Source organism: Schistocerca cancellata, chromosome 11 (assembly GCF_023864275.1).
Source record: "Schistocerca cancellata isolate TAMUIC-IGC-003103 chromosome 11, iqSchCanc2.1, whole genome shotgun sequence".
Lineage (NCBI taxonomy): Eukaryota > Metazoa > Arthropoda > Insecta > Orthoptera > Acrididae > Schistocerca > Schistocerca cancellata.
In genome coordinates, this window is record NC_064636.1 from 151868397 (window position 1) to 151890550 (window position 22154).

Genomic DNA, 22154 nt, shown 5'->3' on the forward strand with positions numbered 1-22154 from the left:
TCGATGGATTGTCCAATGAGGAAATTCAACACTACCTGTCTGACCAGGGTGTAACGGCTGGTCATCAAGTCATGAAATGGGTTGACACGAACATCATTCCAACCCGTACTATCTCCTTGACATTTTACAGAGTTCAACTCCTATCGAACATAAAAGCGGGCTATGAGATAATTTCCGTTCACCCTTACATCCCAAACCTTACGCATTGCTATCGGTGTCAGCGGTTCAATCATACGAGCCAGTCCTGTTCCAATCCGGCCAAATGTGTTACGTGTGGCAAGGATCCCCATGAGGGTGCTTGTTCACCTCCGTCCCCTCGTTGCATCAACTGTATGGGTGACCACGCTGTTTCCTCTAGAGATTGCCCAATTTTTAAAGACGAAATCAGAGTGAACGAAAAGGTGTCGACCTTTGCTGCTCGAAAATTATTCGCCAGTCGAAAGCCCACTGTGCCTTACACAGGTAAATAAAGCACTGTCCTTGCCTCTCCTTGACCAACGAAGGAGGCGGCCACGCAGACTTGTGATCTCACCTTTAGTGGCATGGTTGTCAGATCGGCCAGCGCAAAGGTCGCCCATTCAACCTCCCCACTTTCGCCTGCTCGCTCTATGTCTCACCCTTCATCGGGTTCTGCTAAATCTCGAGCCCAAAAGTCAAACACCCGGACTTCCAAAAAACAACCTACACGTGAAGATTTCTTACGTACCCCAACTTCACAACCAACGGTTCCTCCTCCATCTAAACATCCTGTTTCCAAGAAGGCTAATAAGAAACCCAGCTCCTTCCCTTCTCCGCCACGACGTGTCTCATCTACAGGACCACCTGGCGGTAGCCGCCCTTGGCCATCTTCTGTGTCGCCGAGGCGCACTGCTGGCGGCCGATCAACCAGCTGATCGCTGGTGGCAGGAGCTGATCCTGAACAACCTATGGGTCAGGATCTTCTGCCTTTGGCTGAATGCTGTTCCACGCTGTCAGTCGCCAGCTCTGAGCAGTCGTTGAGGGCAACCTTGGTCACATTCTTCCGTTTTCTGTCCACCATATGTCCATTATCCAGTGGATGAATTGTCGATCCTCTTACGATCCTACTCGCCGGTCATCTTCTGTCTTCAGGAAACAAAGCTACGTCCCCATGATCCCCATTTTCAGTCAGTCAGATTTGATCTCCCCTCTGTTGAAGGCACTCCAGCACATGGAGGACTCATCATTCTTCTCCATGATACTCTTCATTATCACCCAGTCCCCTTAAACACTTCCTTCCAAGCTGTCGCTGTCCGTCTTTCCCTTTCTGGATGCACCTTCTCTCTTTGTACTGTATACATTCCATCAGCCACACCAATGGCACGAGCTAATCTCCTTCATCTTCTTGGTCAGCTTGCACCCCCCTATTTGCTGTTGGGGACTTCAATGCCCACCACCCGCTTTGGGTAACTCCACATACTTGTCTGTGTGGCTCACTCTTGATAGACGTCTTCCAACAAGCGGATCTTATTTACCTCAACACTGGGGACCCTACATTTTTGTCTGCCTCCATGACAAATTCCTCTCACTTGGACCTTTCGCTCGGTACTGTTCTGCTAGCTCGGCGCTTCGAATAGTTCGCCCTTGCTGATACACACTCGAGTGACCACTTTCCATCTCTACTTCGATTGCAGCCACAACTGCCGTATATGCGCCCGCGACACTGGCAGTTTGCCCAAGCCGATTGGGCACTTTTTTCGTCTCTAGCGACATTCGATGACCGTCACTTTCCTAGCGTCGACGATGAGGTCACTCATATTACAGAAGTTATTCTTACAGCCACGGAACGTTCAATACCTCGCACCTCCGAATTGCCCCAGCGCCTCCCAGTTCCTTGGTGGAAAAAGGCATGCCGTGACGCAATACGTGAGCGGCGACGTGCTCTTCGCGTTTCGAGACACCATCCTACTTTGTCGAACTGTATCCGCTATAAGCAGTTCCATGTGCGAAGCCGTCGCGTCATCTGCGATCGCAAGGAGGCAAGCTGGGACTTCTTTACTAGCTCATTTAACACCTACACTCCCTCTTCGGAAGTTTGGAGTCGGATTCGACGGTTATCTGGCGCACCTAGTCTCCCCAGTCTCTGGGCTCACTGTCACGCATGATACATTAGTGGACACCGTCGCAATTTCTAACTCATTGTGTCAACACTTTGCTGAGATTTCGAGCTCTTCACATTACCCGCCAGCGTTTCTCCCGAAGAAACGCGCAGCGGAAATGCAACCTCTTGCCTTCTTCTCCCAAAATCGCGAAAGCTACAGCACTGTTTTCTCCATGCGGGAACTCCAACATGCACTCCCTTCTTCTCGCTCTTCCGCCTCAGGACCGGATGGTATCCACATCCAAATGTTGCTGCATTTACCATACCATAGTCTGCGTTACCTCCTTCACCTTTATAATCGAATTTGGACCGACAGTACTTTTCCCAGACGATGGCGAGAAGCTATCGTCGTTCCTGTTCCGAAACCTGGAAAGGACAAACATCTCCCCTCTAGCCATCGCCCCATTTCTCTCACGAGTAGTGTCTGTAAGGTTTTGGAGCGTATGGTGAATTGCCATTTAGCTTGGAGTCCCGCAGTCTTTTAACACCTGCCCAATGCGGTTTCCGAAAGCATCGTTCTGCAGTTGACCATCTTGTTGCTCTCTCCACTTATATCATGAACAATTTTCTCTAGAAACGCCAAACAGTAGCAATATTTTTTGGTCTTGAGAGAGCATACGATACCTGTTGGAGGACAGGCATCCTCCGAACGCTGTTGTCTCGGGGCTTTCGAAGTCGGCTGCCCCTTTTTCTTTGCGAATTTATGGCAGAGCGCACATTTAGAGTTTGGGTGAACACTACTCTCTCCTGTACTTTCTCCCAAGAAAACAGGATACCCTAGGGCTCGGTGCTAAGTGTTGTACTGTTTGCCATTGCTATAAATCCAATTATGGATTATCTCCTTCCTGATGTCGAGGGCTCCCTCTTTGTGGACGATTTTGCGATCTACTACAGCTGTCAACGGACCAGCCTTCCTGAACGACGTCTTCGAGGTTGTCTCGATCGCCTCCACTCTTGGAGCATCGAAATCTGCTTCTGCTTTTCTCCCAGTAAGACCGTTTGTGTTAATTTTTGGCGTCGTACGGAGTTTCTTCCACCTTCCTTACATCTAGGACCTGTCAACCTTCCGTTTTCGGACGTCGCTAAATTCTTGGGTCTTATGTTTGACAGAAAACTGTGCTGGTCCTCCCACGTTTCCTATCTTTCGGCTTGCTGTCTGCGATCCCTCAACACCCTCCGTGTCCTGAATGGTACCTCCTGGTGAGCGGACCGAGTGGTCCTTCTCAGCCTCTATCGCGCCTTAGAGCGCTCGAAATTGGAATATGGAAGCATAGTTTACTCTTCTGCTCGGTCGTCTATTCTTCGTCGTCTCGACTCTATCCAGCAACGTGGATTACGATTAGTGTCTGGAGTTTATTAAACCAGCCCTGTGGAAAGCCTTTATCCTGAGACTGCTGAACCTCCGCTGTCCAATCGGCGAGCTGTCCTTCTGAGTCATTATGCTAGCCATCTGTCTTCCATGCCTGCTAATCCGGCCCATGACCTTTTTTTCGACGCCTCCTTGGATTTAGGGTATGCTGGCCTCCCTTCCTCCCTACTACCACTGGGAGTCTGCTTCCGTCAACTGCTCCATTCTCTTTCCTTCTGCTTTCCTAAAACTTTCTTGACAACTTGGGGTGCAGCACCGCCTTGGCTCTGTCCCCGGACCTGCCTGCTCCATGACCTTTGTCAGTTTCCCCAGGATGGTACCCCTTTACTTGTTTATTGTCAGGCGTTTGCTGCTCTGTGTGCATAAATGAAGGAAGCCACATTTATTTACACTGATTGATGGCTCAAACACATCGTTTGGTGTAGGGAGTGTCCATATTGTTGGCAACACACCGCATCGATTTCGGCTTCCCGACCAGTGTTCAGTTTATACTGCAGAGCTTTCTGCTGTTCTACAGGCTGTCCGATACATACGTCGCCATCAGCGGATACAGTATGTTATCTGTTTAGATTCTCTCAGCTCTCCTCAGTCCCCAAGCTCTCTACAGTGTCCATCCTCTGGACCACCAGATTCAGGACTGCCTCCACTTGCTCCATTGGGGGGGCGTCTCTGTGGCATTCCTCTGGATCCCAGGACACGTTGGTATCAGTGGAAATGAGGCGGCCGATATAGCGGCCAAGGCTGCAGTCTCTATTCTTCAGCCAGCTATTCACATGATTCCCTTCGCCGATCTATGGAGTGTTTTATGTCGTCGTGTTGCTTTTTTAATGGCATGCACATTGGTCAAAATTTCCCAATAATAAATTGCGGGACATGAAAGCTCTTCCTTTTGCTTGGACCTCTTCATCCCGAACGCGTCGTCGGGAGGAGGTAATTTTAACTAGACTCCAGATAGGACACTGTCTTCTTAGCCATCGACGGCGGTCCTCCCCCACTCTGTCCCCACTGCTCGCAGCTGTGGACGGTAAGACACCTTTTATTTGAGTGCCCCTATTTTACTCCATTATGCGCCCATCTACAGCTGTCGCCTGATATATCTTCCATTTTAGCAGATGACACACGCTCAGACGATCGCATTCTCGAGTGTGTTAGTGCCATTGAGATGACATCAATCATTTGAAGCTTTTTTTAGGGACAACCAACCCCCTTCTATAGTGTTCTTTCAAGCTCTCCTTCTGTATTTTGTTTCTCCAATTTCTTGAGTTTTGTTCCCATTGCTGCTGGTTTCCAGTTTCGATTCTTTACCTTTTCCTAAGTCACAGTCAGGGTGCTAATGACCGTAGACGTTTTGCGCCCTAAAACTATAACAAAAAACTCCCCATCCCCTCATCTGCTGTGCGTGTCTCCCCCCACGTCGGCTGTCCATCCCTCTGCCTCCAGTTGGCTGTGCGTCCCTCTGCCCCCAGTCGGCTGTGCACCTCCCCCCCCCAGCCGCTTTGCGTCTCCCCCCACCCGCCGTGCGTCTCCTCCCCGTCCGCCGGGCGCGTCTCCCCCCCCCACGTCCGCCGAGCGCGTCTCCCCCCCCCCCCACGTCCGCCGAGCGCGTCTGCCCCCCACGTCCGCCGAGCGCGTCTCCCCCCCACGTCCGCCGAGCGCGTCTCCCCCCCCCACGTCCGCCGAGCGCATCTCCCCCCCCCACGTCCGCCGAGCGCGTCTCCCCCCTACTTCCGCCGAGCGCGTCTCCCCCCCCACGTCCGCCGCGCCTCTCTCCCGCCGCCCGCCGCGCGCGCCTCTCTCCTGCCGCCCGCCACGCGCGCCTCTCTCCCGCCGCCCGCCGTGCGCGCGTGTGTCTCCCACACTCGGTTGTGCGTATTTCTCCCCCCATGTGTTGTGTCGCTCTCTCTCCCCCCCCAGTCCCTGCATCCGCTCTCTCTCCCCCCTCCCTCCCTCCCTCCCTCTCTCTCTCTCTCTCTCTCTCTCTCTCTCTCTCTCTCTCTCTCTCTCTCTCTCTCTCTCTCTCCCCCCTCTGTCCCTGTGTCCGCTCTCCCCCCGTCCCTGTGTCGTGTCCGCTCTCCCCTCCCCTCTCTCTCTCTCTCTCCCCCCCGTCCCTGCGTCCGCTCTCTCTCTCTCTCTCTCTCTCCCCCTCGTCTGCAATGTGTCTCACTCTCCCCCCCCCGTCGCCCCGTCCAGTGTGTGTCTCTCCCTCCCCCCATCTGCTGTGTGTGTCTCTCTCTCTCTCTCCGACGCCGCCGAAAGTGGCCTTGTGGTTCTAGGCGCTGCAGTTTGGAACAGTTGATGGCCACAGTCATAGGGTCGAATCCCGCGTCTGGCATGGATGCGTGTGATGTCCTTAGGTTTGTGAGGTTTAACTAGTTCTAAGTTCTAGTTGACTAATGAAATTACAAGTTGAGTCCCACAGTGCTCAGAGCCATTTGAACCATCTCCCTCCTCCCCCGTCTGCTGTGTGTCTCTCTCCCTCCATCCCCCCGTCTGCTGTGTGTCTCTCTCCCCTCCATCCTCCCCCCCCCATTCGCTGAGTGTCCTTTTGCGGATACGTGCGTGGCGAGCACAGGGCCCCGAGCTATTGCAGCCTTCTTTCTCTCCAGGGCTGCATTTCCTTCCCCTTCCCCTCCTTGCTCCTTTTCCGTCGCCCTCACCTCTCCCTCTCTTTGTGTCCTTGCTTATGTTGGCCCCACTATCCTCCTGGTTCTGTTGGTTTTACAATTCGGCTTTGTTGCGCAATCATCTCCTCCTTTTGGCATTCCTTGGTCCCCCTCTGGGGTTTGACCTCCATTACAAAATTTCTCCTCTGTAGTGTGAGCCATTTGGGGAAGATCAACTTACGTAGTGTCTCCGACATGTGCCCTCCTAGTACATTCCACCTTTTCTTTCACGTCGCTGTCTGATGCTAGGGTGCATAGCCAGCACGGTAGCTAGCCTGTGTGGTGGGGTCGCTATGTACCCTTTTGGTGGAACCCCCTGAACACACAGGGATGACACTTCTGATACCTGAGCTGTGACCTCCTCATGCATGACTTGGAGTGGTTGCTCGTCATCCTGGAGCATCGGAACTCCCGGCAATGGACACCGTGCCAGACGGCCCTTGCTGTGGCTGGGTGGCGCCCATGAGGAGAGCCCCTGATCGGAGTGGGTGGTATCAGGGCGGACGCTATGCAAATGAAACGCATACGGGTCCAGAACTCTGGCCGTTCTTCTGCAGCCGTCTCTCTGCGTGGAACTGATTCCTCAAGTGCTGCTTCTCTTGCCCCTTCGGCCTTCCCTTCCATGGCTACAACCTGGGAAGAGGGTCAGGCCCGTAGGCTAGGGGCAAAACCTTTCCCCCGTTATCTAGTTTGCACCAGGACTGATGGAGATACTTTCACCAATACCAAACCTTTATTCTTTGTGGAACACATTGAAGACAAGTTTGGCGAAGTGGACTCCCTGAGCAAGATGCGGTCGGGTTGTTGCTGATAAACACTACTTCAGCTGCCCAATCTGCGGCCCTTCGTGCCTGTACCCATCTTGGCACTTCACAGGGACCTCATCCTTCGAACTGATGAGGAACTTCGGGACAATCTCGGATGGCGGGGTGTTCACTTTGTTTGGCGTGTTCAGAAGGGTCCTAAAGACAATCGTATTGATACTGGTGCCTTTATCCTCGCCTTTGAAGGGGATACCCTCCCTGAGAATGTTAAGATTATGGTCTATCGCTGTGATGTGAAGCCATACATCCCGCCTCCTATGAGGTGTTTTAAGTGCTTGCGTTTTGGCCACATGTCTTCCCACTGTTCTCAGGCCCCTCTCTGTGGTGACTGTGGACATCCACTCCATGAGTGGAGTCCCTGTGTTCCCCCTCCTGTATGTGTAAATTGTCATGGTAGTCATTCTTCACGTTCACGAGATTACCCAATATATAAGAAGGAAAAAAGATACAGGAGTATAAGTCCCTCGATCGTTTAACCTACACAGAGGCCTGTAAGAAATATGCACGACTTCACCCTGTGTCCATGACATCTAGTTACGCCTTGGTTACATCTTCACCCCTTCCTCCCCCTTCCTTACCCCCATCCCGGATCCCTCTCCTCCCCCCCTCCCCTGCGGCTCCCACACCTTCTCCTATGGGCGCTGCTCCCCCTCCCCAGCCGGAGAAGTGTCCCACTCCTTCGGTGTCTGCCGGTCAAGGACGCCTCTCGCGGGATGCCCCTTCCCGGCACCTTCCAGGCCAAAGATCTGCTGCCGCGCGACGACCGCGAGAGCCGCAGTCTGTCGGCCCCCAGGTCGCCCGGTCTATTTCTGTTCCTGATCTTGCTGCAGCTGGCGCCTTTATGCCACACAGCCCTCCTCGATATCAGCCTGAAAAGAAGAAGAAACATAAGTCCCGGGACAAAGAGCCTCTGCTGTCACCGGAGGTCCCTTCCCCGACTTCACAACCGGATTCTGACCTGTCGTTCATGGGTGTCGCCCCCTCCTTGTCGGTGACGGGTGGGGACCCGGCGGTATGACTGGATTTAGCGTGTTCAACCCCCATCTAAACCATCGTTCTGTGGTTCTCCAATGGAACTGTAATGGATACTATCGTCACCTTCCGGAATTGAAATCCCTTCTTTTGTCCTACTCTGCAGCTTGAGTGGTTCTCCAGGAATCTCATTTTACTGATGCTCACTCACCGACCCTCCGTGGGTTCCGTGTTTTCTGTCGAAATCGGGTCGGACCTCTGCGGGCTTCTGGTGGCGTTTGTATGTTGGTCCGTACAGACATTGCTAGCATGTGGATTCCTCTTCAAACTACATTGGAAGCGGTTGCTGTTAGGGTCCACTTAGACTCTGCGGTCACAGTTTGCAATCTTTATCTCCCTCCTGACAGGACTCTTACACCTGCTGCCTTAACTGCCCTTCTTCAGCAACTTCCTCCTCCCTTCCTCCTCCTTGGGGATTTTAATGCTCATCATCCCTTGTGGGGCAGTGCTTTTCCATCTAGACGAGGTCTTCTTATAGACCAATTTATTGCAGACTACGACCTGTGCCTTCTTAAAGATGGCTCCCCTACTCATTTCAGTGCCGGTCATGGTACCTTTTCTGCCATTGATCTTTCTCTTTCTTCTCCCTCTCTCCTCCCTTCATTACAATGGTCGCCACACGACGACCTTTGTGATAGTGACCATTTCCCATTGATTATCACGCTCTCTTCCTGCTCCCCGATGGACAGGTTACCTCGTTGGTCTTTCCAACGCGCCGATTGGCCTCAATACACTGCACAGGTCGTGTTTTCTCCCTCTTTGTCGGGTTGTATTGATGACGTCCTGCGTGACGTGTCTGACGCGATTGTTCGCGCTGCTAGCTTTGCTGTCCCGCGCTCTTCTGGACCATTTCGTCGCCGGCAAGTCCCATGGTGGAGTACGGCCATTGCCATTGCCATCCGTGATCGCCGTCGAGCTTTGCAACACTTTAAGAGGCACCCATCCATAGCCAGCCTTACCACCTTTAAACACCTCCGCACTAAAGCCCGTTATTTAATCAAACAGAGCAAGCGGATATGTTGGGAACGATTCGTTTCTTCCCTTGGTTCTACTGTCCCTCTGTCACGGATATGGGCTACACTTCACTCTCTCCAAGGTTGCCATCGGCAGTCCACCCTCCCAGGCCTTCACCTCCCAGATGGCATTTGTACGGACCCATTAGTTCTTGCAGAACATCTTGCGAGCCATTTTGCAGTGGCATCAGCGTCAGCCTCCTATCCAGCTGCTTTCCTTCATCAAAAACAGCGGGCTGAAGCTTCCACCTTATGTTTCACCCTTTGTGAGTCAGAATCTCGCAACAAACCTTTTACTGAATGGGAATTTCTTTCTGCTCTATCTTCTTCTCATGATACAGCCCCTGGCCCAGATTCCATTCATAACCAACTGCTTCAACATCTCAGTGCTCCACAACGGCAACATCTTCTTCGGGTGTTTAACCGTATCTGGCTCCAGGGTGACTTCCCTTCTCAGTGGAGGGATAGCATTGTGGTTCCTGTCCTTAAGCCTGGTAAGAACCCCCTATCCGTTGACAGCTATCGGCCAATTAGTTTGAACAATGTTGTTTGTAAGTTACTTGAACGGATGGTAGCCCGTCGGCTCAATTGGGTCCTCGAATCTCGGGACCTATTGTCCCCTTACCAGTGTGGCTTTCGAGAGGGACGGTCTCCAATTGATCATTTACCGGCGGCGATAGAGAGCACTGGGTGCACCCGACTGCAAATTGTTGCTCATGTCGGCACCAATGACTCCTGCCGTCTGGGTTCAGAGGTCATCCTCAGTTCGTACAGGCGGTTGGCGGAATTGGTGAAGGCGGAAAGCCTCGCTCGTGGGGTGGAATCAGAGCTAACTATTTGTAGTATCGTTCCCAGAACCGATCGTGGTCCTCTGGTTTGGAGCCGAGTGGAAGGCTTAAACCAGAGGCTCAGACGATTCTGCGGAGATCTGGGGTGCAAATTTCTCGACCTCCGCTATCGGGTGGAGAAATGTAGGGTCCCCCTGAATAGGTCAGGCGTGCACTACACGCCGGAAGCGGCTACAAGGGTAGCGGAGTACGTGTGGAGTGCACATGGGGGTTTTTTAGGTTAGAGAATCCCCTCCCTAGGCCCGACAAGACGCCTCCTGAGATGCGGCAAGGTAGGAGTAGGCAAAATGCAACAGGGAATAACAATATTAATGTGCTAATAGTAAACTGCAGGAGCGTCTATAGAAAGGTCCCAGAACTGCTCTCATTAATAAACGGTCACAATGCCCATATAGTACTAGGGACAGAAAGTTGGCTGAAACCAGACGTAAACAGTAATGAAATCCTAAACTCAGATTGGAATGTATACCGTAGAGACAGGCTGAACAGTGAAGGGGGAGGCGTGTTTATAGCGATAAGAAGTGCAATAGTATCGAAGGAAGTTGACGGAGATCCGAAATGTGAAATGATTTGGGTGAAGGTCACGGTTAAAGCAGGCTCAGACATGGTAATTGGATGTCTCTATAGGCCCCCTGGCTCAACAGCTGTTGTGGCTGAGCACCTGAAGGATAATTTGGAAAATATTTCGAGTAGATTTCCCCACCATGTTATAGTTCTGGGTGGAGATTTTAATTTGCCAGATATAGACTGGGAGACTCAAAGGTTCATAACGGGTGGCAGGGACAAAGAATCCTGTGAAATTTTTTTAAGTGCTTTATCTGAAAACTACCTTGAGCAGTTAAACAGAGCCGACTCGTGGGGATAACATATTAGACCTTCTGGTGACAAACAGACCCGAACTATTCGAAAAAGTTAACGCAGAACAGGGAATCAGCGATCATAAAGCGGTTACGGCATCGATGATTTCAGCCGTAAATAGGAATATTAAAAAGGGTAGGAAGATTTTTCTGTTTAGAAAAAGTGACAAAAAGCAGATTTCAGAGTACCTGTTGGCTCAACACAAAAGTTTTGTCTCAAGTACAGATAGTGTTGAGGATCAGTGGACAAAGTTCAAAACCGTCGTACATTATGCGTTAGATGAGTATGTGCCAAGCAAGATCGTAAGAGATGGAAAAGAGCCACAGTGGTACAACAACCGAGTTAGAAAACTGCTGCGGAAGCAAAGGGAACTTCACAGCAAACATAAACATAGCCAAAGCCTTGCAGACAAACAAAAATTACGCGAAGCGAAATGTAGTATGAGGAGGGCTATGCGAGAGGCGTTCAATGAATTCGAAAGTAAAGTTATATGTACTGACTTGGCAGAAAATCCTAAGAAATTTTGGTCTTATGTCAAAGCGGTAGGTGGATCAAAACAAAATGTCCAGACACTCTGTGACCAAAATGGTACTGAAACAGAGGATGACAGAATAAAGGCCGAAATACTAAATGTCTTTTTCCAAAGTTGTTTCACAGAGGAAGATTGCACTGTAGTTCCTTCTGTAGATTGTCGCACAGATGACAAAATGATAGATATCGAAATAGACGACAGAGGGATAGAGAAACAATTAAAATCGCTCAAAAGAGGAAAGGCCTCTGGACCTGATGGGATACCAGTTCAATTTTACACAGAGTACGCGAAGGAACTTGCCCCCCTTCTTGCAGCGGTGTACCGTAGGTCTCTAGAAGAGCGTAGCGTTCCAAAGGATTGGAAAAGGGCACAGGTCATCCCCGTTTTCAAGAAGGGACGTCGAACAGATGTGCAGAACTATAGACCTATATCTCTAACGTCGATCAGTTGCAGAATTTTGGAACACGTATTGTGTTCGAGTATAATGACTTTTCTGGAGACTAGAAATCTACTCTGTAGGAATCAGCATGGGTTTCGAAAAAGACGGTCATGTGAAACCCAGCTCGCGCTATTCGTCCACGAGACTCAGAGGGCCATAGACACGGGTTCACAGGTAGATGCCGTGTTTCTTGACTTCCGCAAGGCGTCCGATACAGTTCCCCACAGTCGTTTAATGAACAAAGTAAGAGCATATGGACTATCAGACCAATTGTGTGATTGGATTGAGGAGTTCCTAGATAACAGGACGCAGCATGTTATTCTCAATGGAGAGAAGTCTTCCGAAGTAAGAGTGATTTCAGGTGTGCCGCAGGGGAGTGTCATAGCACCGTTGCTATTCACAATATACATAAATGACCTGGTGGATGACATCGGAAGTTCACTGAGGCTTTTTGCAGATGATGCTGTGGTGTACCGAGATGTTGTAACAATGGAAAATTGTACTGAAATGCAGGAGGATCTACAGCGAATTGACGCATGGTGCAGGGAATGGCAATTGAATCTCAATGTAGACAAGTGTAATGTGCTGCGAATATACAGAAAGATAGATCCTTTATCATTTAGCTACAAAATAGCAGGTCAGCAACTGGAAGCAGTTAATACCATAAATTATCTGGGAGTACGCATTAGGAGTGATTTAAAATGGAATGATCATATAATGTTGATCGTCGGTAAAGCAGATGCCAGACTGAGATTCATTGGAAGAATCCTAAGGAAATGCAATCCGAAAACAAAGGAAGTAGGTTACAGTATGCTTGTTCGCCCACTGCTTGAATACTGCTCAGCAGTGTGGGATCCGTACCAGATAGGGTTGATAGAAGAGATAGAGAAGATCCAACGGAGAGCAGCGCGCTTCGTTACAGGATCATTTAGTAATCGCGAAAGCGTTACGGAGATGATAGATAAACTCCAGTGGAAGACTCTGCAGGAGAGACGCTCAGTAGCTCGGTACGGGCTTTTATTGAAGTTTCGAGAACATACCTTCACCGAAGAGTCAAGCAGTATATTGCTCCCTCCTACGTATATCTCGCGAAGAGACCATGAGGATAAAATCAGAGAGATTAGAGCCCACACAGAGGCATACCGACAATCCTTCTTTCCACGAACAATACGAGACTGGAATAGAAGGGAGAACCGATAGAGGTACTGAAGGTACCCTCCGCCACACACCGTCAGGTGGCTTGCGGAGTATGGATGTAGATGTAGATGTAGTAGATACTACGCTTGGAATCCACAGTTCGGCAGGCTTTTTCCCAGCGCCGCCCTTTGGTTGCAGTGTTTTTTGACCTTCGCAAGGCCTATGACACGGCCTGGCGCCATCACATCTTACTTACCCTTCATCAGTGGGGTTTTCGGGGCCCACTCAAGATTTTTATCCGCCAGTTCCTGATCCATCGGTCATTCAGAGTTCGAGTTGGTACTGCTTTTAGTTCTCCACGGACCCAGGAGACGGGCATTCCACAGGGTTCTGTATCGAGTGTACTTCTTTTCCTCATTGCTACGATGGACTTGTGGCCTCTGTCGGTCCTTAGGTCGCCCCTGCCCTGTATGTGGATGATTTCTGCATTTGGGTTAGTTCCTCCTCGATGGTATCTGCAGAACGGCAGCTCCAGGTAGCTATATGGCGTGCCTCTGCATGGACCCTCTCACACGGGTTTCAATTCTCTCCTTTAAAATCGCGAGTGGTCCACTTCTGTCGCCGTACTACAATCCACCCTGATCCAGAGCTCTATCTCGCTGCACAACGATTGCCTGTGGTCCCACAGTTTCATTTCCTGGGTCTTCTTTTCGACATCAAGCTTACTTGGCTGCCCCATATCAGACTCCTGAAGGTAGGATGTTTCCGTAAACTCAATGTCCTTCGCTTCCTTGCCCACTCCTCTTGGAGTGCGGACCGTTCCCTCCTCCTCCGTCTTTATCGTGCTCTAGTTCTGTCTCGTTTGAACTATGGTTGTCAAGTTTATGGTTCAGCTGCTCCTTCCACACTGCACATGCTGGATCCAGTCCACCAACGTGGTATCCGTTTGGCCACCGGTGCATTCCCTAATAGCCCTGTTGATAGTTTCCTGGTTGAAGCTGGAATCCCCCCCCTTTGTGTTCAGCGGTCCCAGCTTCTGGTGTCTTATGCACTCACTATCCGTTCCTCTCCCACTCATCCTTCCTATTCTATCCTGTTCCCAGACCATGGACGTCTCCCACCCGACTCCCGCCCTCAGGCGGTTTTCCCAGTTGGGCTTCACCTTGCATCTCTTTGCCGTGATTTTCAGCTTCCTTCTTTGTCCTGTCTTCCTCGCTCCCTCCCCTCCACCCTCCTTGGTTAGTTCCTCGGCCTCGAATTCGGATGGATCTCCGCCGAGGTCCGAAAGATTCCATCCCCCCGGTGGTGTTCCGTTCCTTTTTCCGCCAAATTTTATGGGAGTTTCGGGATGCTGTTGCTTTTTACACTGATGGCTCTAAATCTGCTGATCATGTTGGGTATGCTTTCACGTCCTCTGTTGGAACGGAAATTCATCTGCTGGCAATTTCCCAGGCCCTTACCTTTATTAAACAGTCCCGACACAACCGCATTTTGTTATGTACGGACTCGATGAGTGGCCTTATTGCTATTGACCAGGGGTTTTCGCGCCATCCCTTGGTCTCGGCCATCCATGACCATCTCGCTGATATTCACCGTGCTGCTTGTTTCATTGACTTCATTTGGGTCTCTGGCCATGTGGGTATCCCAGGTAATGAGCTCACTGATCGTTTGGCGGGGGGCGCAGTTACTTACCCCCTGTTTTCTGTAACCCCTCCTGCAGCGGATTTACGGCTTCACATCAAATCCCACTTCGCACAGTCATGGGCCACTTCTTGGGAGGCTACTTCCCTGTCTAATAAACTTCGTGCAATTAAGGTGACACCATGCCCATGGCGTTCTTCCTTTCGCCTCTCCCGAAAGGACTCGACCACACTGTGTCGTCTCCGCATTGGCCATACTAGGCTGACCCATGGTTTACTTTTGCGTGATGAGCCAACCCCACTATGTGGTTGTGGAGCCTTCCAGTCAGTAGCCCACATTTTGGTTGAATGCCCCCTTCTTTTGGCTCTGCGTACTAAGTACAGACTTCCCCACACTTTACCTTTGATGTTTGCTGATGATTCCCAGATGGTCTCTCTGGTTCTCGGTTGCCTCTGGGAAAGTGGTTTTTATTCTCAGTTTTAAGGTTTTTAATCTCTCTCTGGTGTTGGGGCAAGGCAGTGAGTGTTTGGGTGTCTCCCACTGTAAGCAGTGTTCGGAGATTCCCGATTCACCTCCCTGACCGAAATCCTCTTTTCTTCCCCTTTTACTCTGTTTTTACCCCTTTTTTTTAAAGGCATGGTTAGTCTTTCAATTCCCATACGTACTTTCTACATTCTAGCAGTTGTACCTTTTACGTCACAGGTGGTCTTGCCTATGCTGCTTCAACATAGTGTTGGGTTCGTTCTCTTGCCGACTTCCCTCATTTTGTTTTTTACCAATGACAACATGACTGCCCTTTTACGTTTTTACCTTTTTCCGTTTCATTGTTCTGACTTTACTGAGATGAGATGTCCCATTAGCGGAATGGAGCATATTTGAAACAAGGGACTGATGACCTTGCTGTTTGGTCCCTTAACCCTCAACCAACCAACCAACCAACCAACCAACCCACCCCCTGCCACTGTGTCTCTCTCTGCACCCGTCTCCCCTCTTTCTCTCCCATTCCTCGTCCCCCTCTTTCTCTGTCCCCCTCCCCTTCCTCTCTCTCTCGTCCCCCTCCCCTTCTCCTCTCTCTGTCGCCCTCCCATCTCCCCCCTCTCTGTCCCCCTCCCATCTCCCCTCTCTCTCTGTCCCCCTCCCCATCTCCCCTCTCTCTCTGTCCCCCTCCCCATCTCCCCTCTCTCTCTGTCCCCCTCCCCCTCCCTGTTCCCCCTCTCTCTCTGACATCCTCCCTGTCCCCCCCTCTCTCTGACATCCTCCCTGTTCCCCCTCTCTCTCTGACATCCTCCCTGTTCCCCCTCTCTCTCTGACATCCTCCCTGTTCCCCTTCTCTCTCTGACATCCTCCCTGTTCCCCCTCTCTCTTTGACATTGTCCCTGTTCCCCCTCTCTCTCTGTCCCCCTCCCTGTTCCCCCTCTCCCTTTTTGCATTGGAGGAATGTTATTGAACTAAATCGCTGAGAAGAGGTCCTATATCAATAAATGTATTGAAGAATACAATCAAGAGGTTTGAAGAAATAGGTGAATTGATTGGTGCAGCACATACTTGTAGCAGTTGTGAAGTTGCTTTTAGCTACAGTCGACCATGCAGCAGATGGCTCAAATTCTGCAGTAAGTGTTAGAGTGGTCACAGGGTCGGTCTCTCTCTCACATACACACATACACACACACACACACACACACACACACACACACACCTCTGTAAGGCTCCGAATGTGCTGCTAAAGAGGCCCCAAGATAGGCTACAACCCTGTGACTTTGCTCATTTTTGGCATGCATGGAAATGAGTGACTTCTTGCTTGGGAATATTCTTTGGATGGGCAAGGCGTATTTTACTCTGAATGGGACTGTGAATGCACAGAACTGTCACATATGGGGTTGTCCTCCCAAATCTTGTGCAGGAACATCCACTACACTCAGCTTATATGATAGTGTGGTGTGATTTCACAACGCCCTTCATTTTCAGTCAGTGTTCCTTGGAAATAATGTCATGTCATGCACCTCTTAAGTGTACAGTGACATAAGAACCTTGTAAACACCTTGTTATGCAACGAGATTCCAGCATTTCAAGAACACAATAGTGTCTGTGATATAATTTTGATTTGAGATCAGGTGGCATGATATGTCAGTTGTTGAGTGAATGATTGGTTTCATGAAACCTTCAGTATCATCAGTGTTATATCTATGTAGTTTAAAGATATGTGGCCTTCGAGATCCCCCAACCTAAGTTCATGCAACATGTGGATGTTGGGATATGTGGGAGATTTTTTTGGGGATGTATCCAGATACTCCTGATGAGAAGGATATCATATGATGACAATCAATCTTATTAAACTGGATCTGCTGTAGGCAACTGTTAACCATATCATGTCATTAATCAGCATGTTGCAGGGTCAGTAGACCATTTTGAACATGTAACTCCTGATCATATCCTAATAAAGTTATCAGAACCACCATTACCACTGGTCTGACTGTTTCTCCTCTTATCCTGCACTGATAGCAAACTCATAATAAAGTTGCAGTAATGTCTTGCAAAGATACCACATTCGTTATATGATTGCTACTCAACAGGGGTTTTTATCAACAACTTGTGTTTATTGTTGTTATTACAGTGTAATAACTATGATGACAGCTGTCACTGTCTTTTACAATTTGCAGTGTGTGCCACATCTCTCTAACCATTCAAACGGTTCAAAAGGCTCTGAGCACTATGGGACTCAACTGCCGTGGTCATAAGTCCCCTAGATCTTAGAACTACTTAAACCTAACTAACCTAAGGACATCACACAACACCCAGCCATCACGAGGCAGAGAAAATCCCTGACCCTGCCGGGAATCGAACCCGGGAACCCGGGCGTGGGAAGCGAGAACGCTACCGCACGACCACGAGATGCGGGCTCTAACCATTCAAACCAGCCTGAACAGACTTATTATTCTGAATGAGTTCTGTTTGCAGCTCGCTGTCTAGTAGCTGGCATTGCTGATTCTAGATCATGGGGTCCCATAATTGACTCCTGGCTAGGTTAGTTACTTTCTCTGCCAGTGACTGGCTGTTTGCATTGTCCTCATCATTTCTTCTTCATCGTCATCATCATCATCATCATCATCATCATCATCATCATCATCTGTGACAGTGGCTACATTTGACTGTGTAAAAAAGTAGAATGTGTAAAAAGTTGGACTTTGTACAGGTGCTGATGCCCATGCAGTTGAATGCCCCACAAACCAAACTTCATCATCCATGAGTTCTGAGAGTAAGAGAACTGTACTTCAACGTATATTTTGGATAAATGACTTATGAAGTTCTGGATGACAGTAATATTCATCGAGATTACACAATGAAATTGGTGATACAAATTCAGAGGAGGGTCTGGGTGGTGGTGGTGGTGGTGGTGGTGGTGGTGGTGGAGGAGGAGGAGGAGGAAATGATAATAACAGAGGACATAGTCATATCACCATGATTCCTGCTTTTATGTTAGGGAAAACTCTTTCGAATGGACAAGTGCATAACCCAAGCAATGTTTGTGCCAGACAATATAACATTGCTTTGCAGATTCCTGCCCTGTGACTTAGTGGTAATGCATTGGATAGAAATCGATACATTTAACAAGAAATCAGGTGTACTTTTCCCTCAAGGTATTTTAGATGAGATTCAACAGCGATGAATCAAAATCATGATAATATAAAAATGTTCAAAAGAACAAACTTTCTTGGCATGATGTTGATGTTTCTGAGACAAAAACTTTAATAGGCTTGCTTGTATTCACACCAATCTCCAAGCCTGGCATCAAATGCATTGACAATCTTTCCCTAGTAGGTGGAACCAGATGTAATTTTTCACAGTAATGTATGGAACGACCCGCCAGGGTAGCCAACAACAGTATTATGCTACTTCCTGGATTCAGGTAGGCGCGCTGACCACAGATCGAATCTGCCCGTCGGGTTAACTATGAAGGGCCAGTGTGCCGGCCAGCTGGGATGTCGTTTTTAGGCAGTTTTCCACATCCTGCTAGGTGAATACCGGGCTGGTCCCCATGTTCCACATCAGTTAGATAGTTCACAAACATTTGCAGACATTCGCACTTTCCCATGGATTACACTGGATGCAGAAAGATGGGGTACACTAATTCTGTCTTGGGAGGGGGATGGGTTGTCTTCAGGAGTGGTGACCCCATCGTAATACTAGCCTCTATATACAGTGGGACTTTGCAATGAGCTTCGACTGAAAGACCGAGAAAAGGTGGCGAAGTCCCATTAATCCCCTGACATTAATAGTTGTTAGATAGGGGGTACCAGAGTAGATAGATACAATGTAAGAAAGGGTTTTCGTTCATAATGACAGCTCTTTTGTTTGAGAATCGAGACAATGAAGGAACACAGTAGAGGTAACAGCTATAGTGCCAAAATTTTTGACACATGTGGTGTAAACCATTAACAGTGTTACTGTCCAGGATGTAGTATGTGTGTTTATAAAATATACATACACTTCCATCAACAATGCATGAATAGTTTATGAATGTACCTGCCACAAAAATTGTTGTGCAGTAAAGATTAAGGATTTGACACAAGTACCCAGTACCTACACAATGCTTACATGGAGGTCTCTAAAGCAATTGATAAATAATTAACATCAAAATTTATTTATTGTTGAACTTTTCCACAAATTCTCTTTCATATTCTGATTTGTTTACGGTTGACTGGAATAGCATAACATTCTAGTTGTAAGTTTTATTTCTAGTACTTTGAGAAACAGAAAGGTATTTGTTTAAAACCTTACTTGCATATTTTTTCGATCTCTTTCTTCATTATTATTATTATTCAGTTACTTAACTTGTATCTAATTTAGTTAAAAAGAAATTACAATATTTAGTGATTCAGTTGTCAGCTTCTAGAATCTGATACACACCATGATATCAGTTACGTTAAAAAATCGTGTGATCCCAATTGCAAGTTTAAAAACACTCGAAATTTACTGGAACCATGCCAGGCAAAACTATATACCCAACACAATGAAAAAAAGTCAGAAGTTACAGTCATAACAAAAGAAAACACTGGAGCATGCACGCCTTCAGTAGTTCGTAATCTTTCGTTTCCAACATGTTGCACAGGTGGAATAATGAGACCCAGATAGTAGAGGGGTAGCTCATGCATCAGCTGTTATCACTGACACTCAGTATGAAGTGTCAGTGTTTAATGGGTGATGATGTGGCCATTTATGGGTGTGTCCTTCAGTCAATGGTGTTCTGCAATGCCAGGTGATCAGATGTTGGGAAGCTGTAAAACTTTTCAATAAATGTACCAGAAAAATTACAACCATGTCCATCCTTTCAGACGGCATCTCCATTTGTGCAAGGCTTCATATAAGTTGCAGTGCCAAAAACGCAGTCTTAGTTTGAAACCATCTGCAAGTGTGCCATTCACATTCATTCATCAGTTTGCAAATTCTTTTCCCTTGATTGCTGTGACATTGATTCTTGTTCATGAACAGTCATTATCCACATAATTAACATCCATACTAGATACCTAATCAAAATATTGAAACCTGCATTAGTTCTTGAATCACTGGGAATCAAACAAAAAAATCTGCTTACTAGGTGAAATAAATTTATCATTTCCAAAGGTGAATGTGTCCGCAAAACAAAGAAAAGGCACTTACAGAGCTAAGATAATGGAAGAGAAACATTTAAAAATTATTTCTTAGTTAAATCTTTGAACTTAAGAATTTTGAGTTATAACATGTAACTGATACATCTTTTGATACATTTAGTAAATTGGTGTTGACTGTTACCTTCTAGCACTGTATTTTAAAAAGATTGTAACACATGGAATAATTTTAATTCTGATCTAAAAATTTCAAATCAAATCGGCAGTGACTCAGATTAATCATTATTGAATTTCCTCCAGTTATTTTCGTTTCAAACAACTTTTACCTCGTCAGTTCTTTCTTTCTGGTGGAATATTATAATTTTAAATCACAAACAGTTACTCGATATGTAATTTCTTATGCACTTTTGACTTCTGGCCTATAGTACTGGATTTATGGACACTCAAATATTGTTTCTTTGCTGTATATATATATCAATATGTAACATTCTGCTCCTCACTCTTCAGATTGACTCGGAGTACTGGTGGGAGATGTGGCAAACCATGTGAAGAAATATGTCACCATGGACTGGTCCAGGATGAATTTGTGATAGACATGGAGAAGTCAACACATGAGTTTGGTACCTATACAGAAGATGCGACTGTCGATAAGGAATGCTCTGTTGCCACCCAACATTACTGTAGTAAGAGGGAAAAGGAATTACATCTGTATAGCTGTGATTTCTGCCAACAGAACTTTCCTTCAAAATACAGACTCATAATGCATGTGTTTATGCACACTGATGGCATGCAACCACCTTCCTATGTTTGTAAGTGGTGTGCTGAGGTATTTCACAGTAATGTTAGTTTGAAAAAACATTTGAGAATGAGTGAGAATTATCATGTCTTAACTGCTGGCAGCCATGAAAAATATGGCTATAGTGATGAACATCAAAGCAGTATCCTCTTTGATAGTTTGCAAGAAGTTTCTGTTACAGAAATAGACAGGTCTTCATACAAGGAAACTTGGAAAGGTTCGAAGAAGCACTATAATGACATGTGTAATACACACATTAGAAATGATGCAGAGAAAATAAGTGACTATGGAACTTTCTCCACAGCTGTTAATGTCAGTGCCCAGGCTGATCTACTTACTGCAAACAGAACCGACAAATGTGGTATTTGTGGCAAATTGTTTGCTAGGTCAGGTCATCTCAAGAGAGGGAAATTAATTCACACGGGAAAGAATCCCCACAAATGTGGGATTTCTGACAAATCGTTTTCCCAGTCAAGTCATGTCAAGAAACAAATATTAATTCACACTGGAAAGAAACCACACAAATGTGGGATTTGCGGTAGATGTTTTGCTTTGCGGAGCAATCTCAAGACACATGAATTAATTCACACTGGAAACAAACCTCACAAATGTGAGATTTGTGGGAACTCTTTTGCTAGGGCAAATCATCTCAAGACTCACATTTTAATTCACACTGGAAAGAAACCTCACAAATGCGAGATATGTGGGAGATGTTTTGCTTTGTCAAGAAATCTCAAGTCACATGAATTAATTCACACTGGAAAAAAACCTCACACGTGTGAAATTTGTGGGAAATCTTTTGCTAGAAAGAACCATCTGAAGACACATTTCTTAAATCACACAGGAAAGAAACCTCACAAATGTGAGAGTAGTGGAAAATCATTTGCTGGGTCAGGCGATCTCAATACACATGCATTAGAACACATTGGAAGGACACATCAGAAAGAAACTACAAGTAAGCCTTAGTTTACTCAAATAGGTTTTGCTGGTTGGTGCCCTGAAGGCCTATAAAATAATGGATGTAGTAGGGTACAATAAATTTTAATTCCTGTGAAATAACAGAAAAATGTGGTAGACAATATAAAAATCCATATCTGCAGATTCAGATGTCAGGAACTTGTATTACTAAATACTGCTGAAACATGAATGAAATGTGTATTTGTCATTAACACTGCTACTTTTTCCTATCGATCATGAGACATGAAGATTGTGAATTCTGATAAAGCCTTACCTTTGTCAGTAATCATAAGTACCTTGCAGTATTCAGTATAAGGCCAAGG

At 47.4% G+C, this 22154-nt stretch overlaps 1 protein-coding gene across 1 annotated transcript; it reads left to right on the plus strand.

Moving 5' to 3' along the window:
- Positions 1-776: 776 nt before the first annotated feature.
- On the plus strand, positions 777-21840 carry LOC126108385 (zinc finger protein 679-like; the record flags this gene model as incomplete). Its single annotated transcript, XM_049913597.1, has 2 exons — positions 777-833; positions 21556-21840. Coding segments are annotated over 2 exons (342 nt in total), but the record flags the coding sequence as incomplete, so codon positions are not given.
- Between the last annotated feature and the right edge of the window lie 314 nt (positions 21841-22154).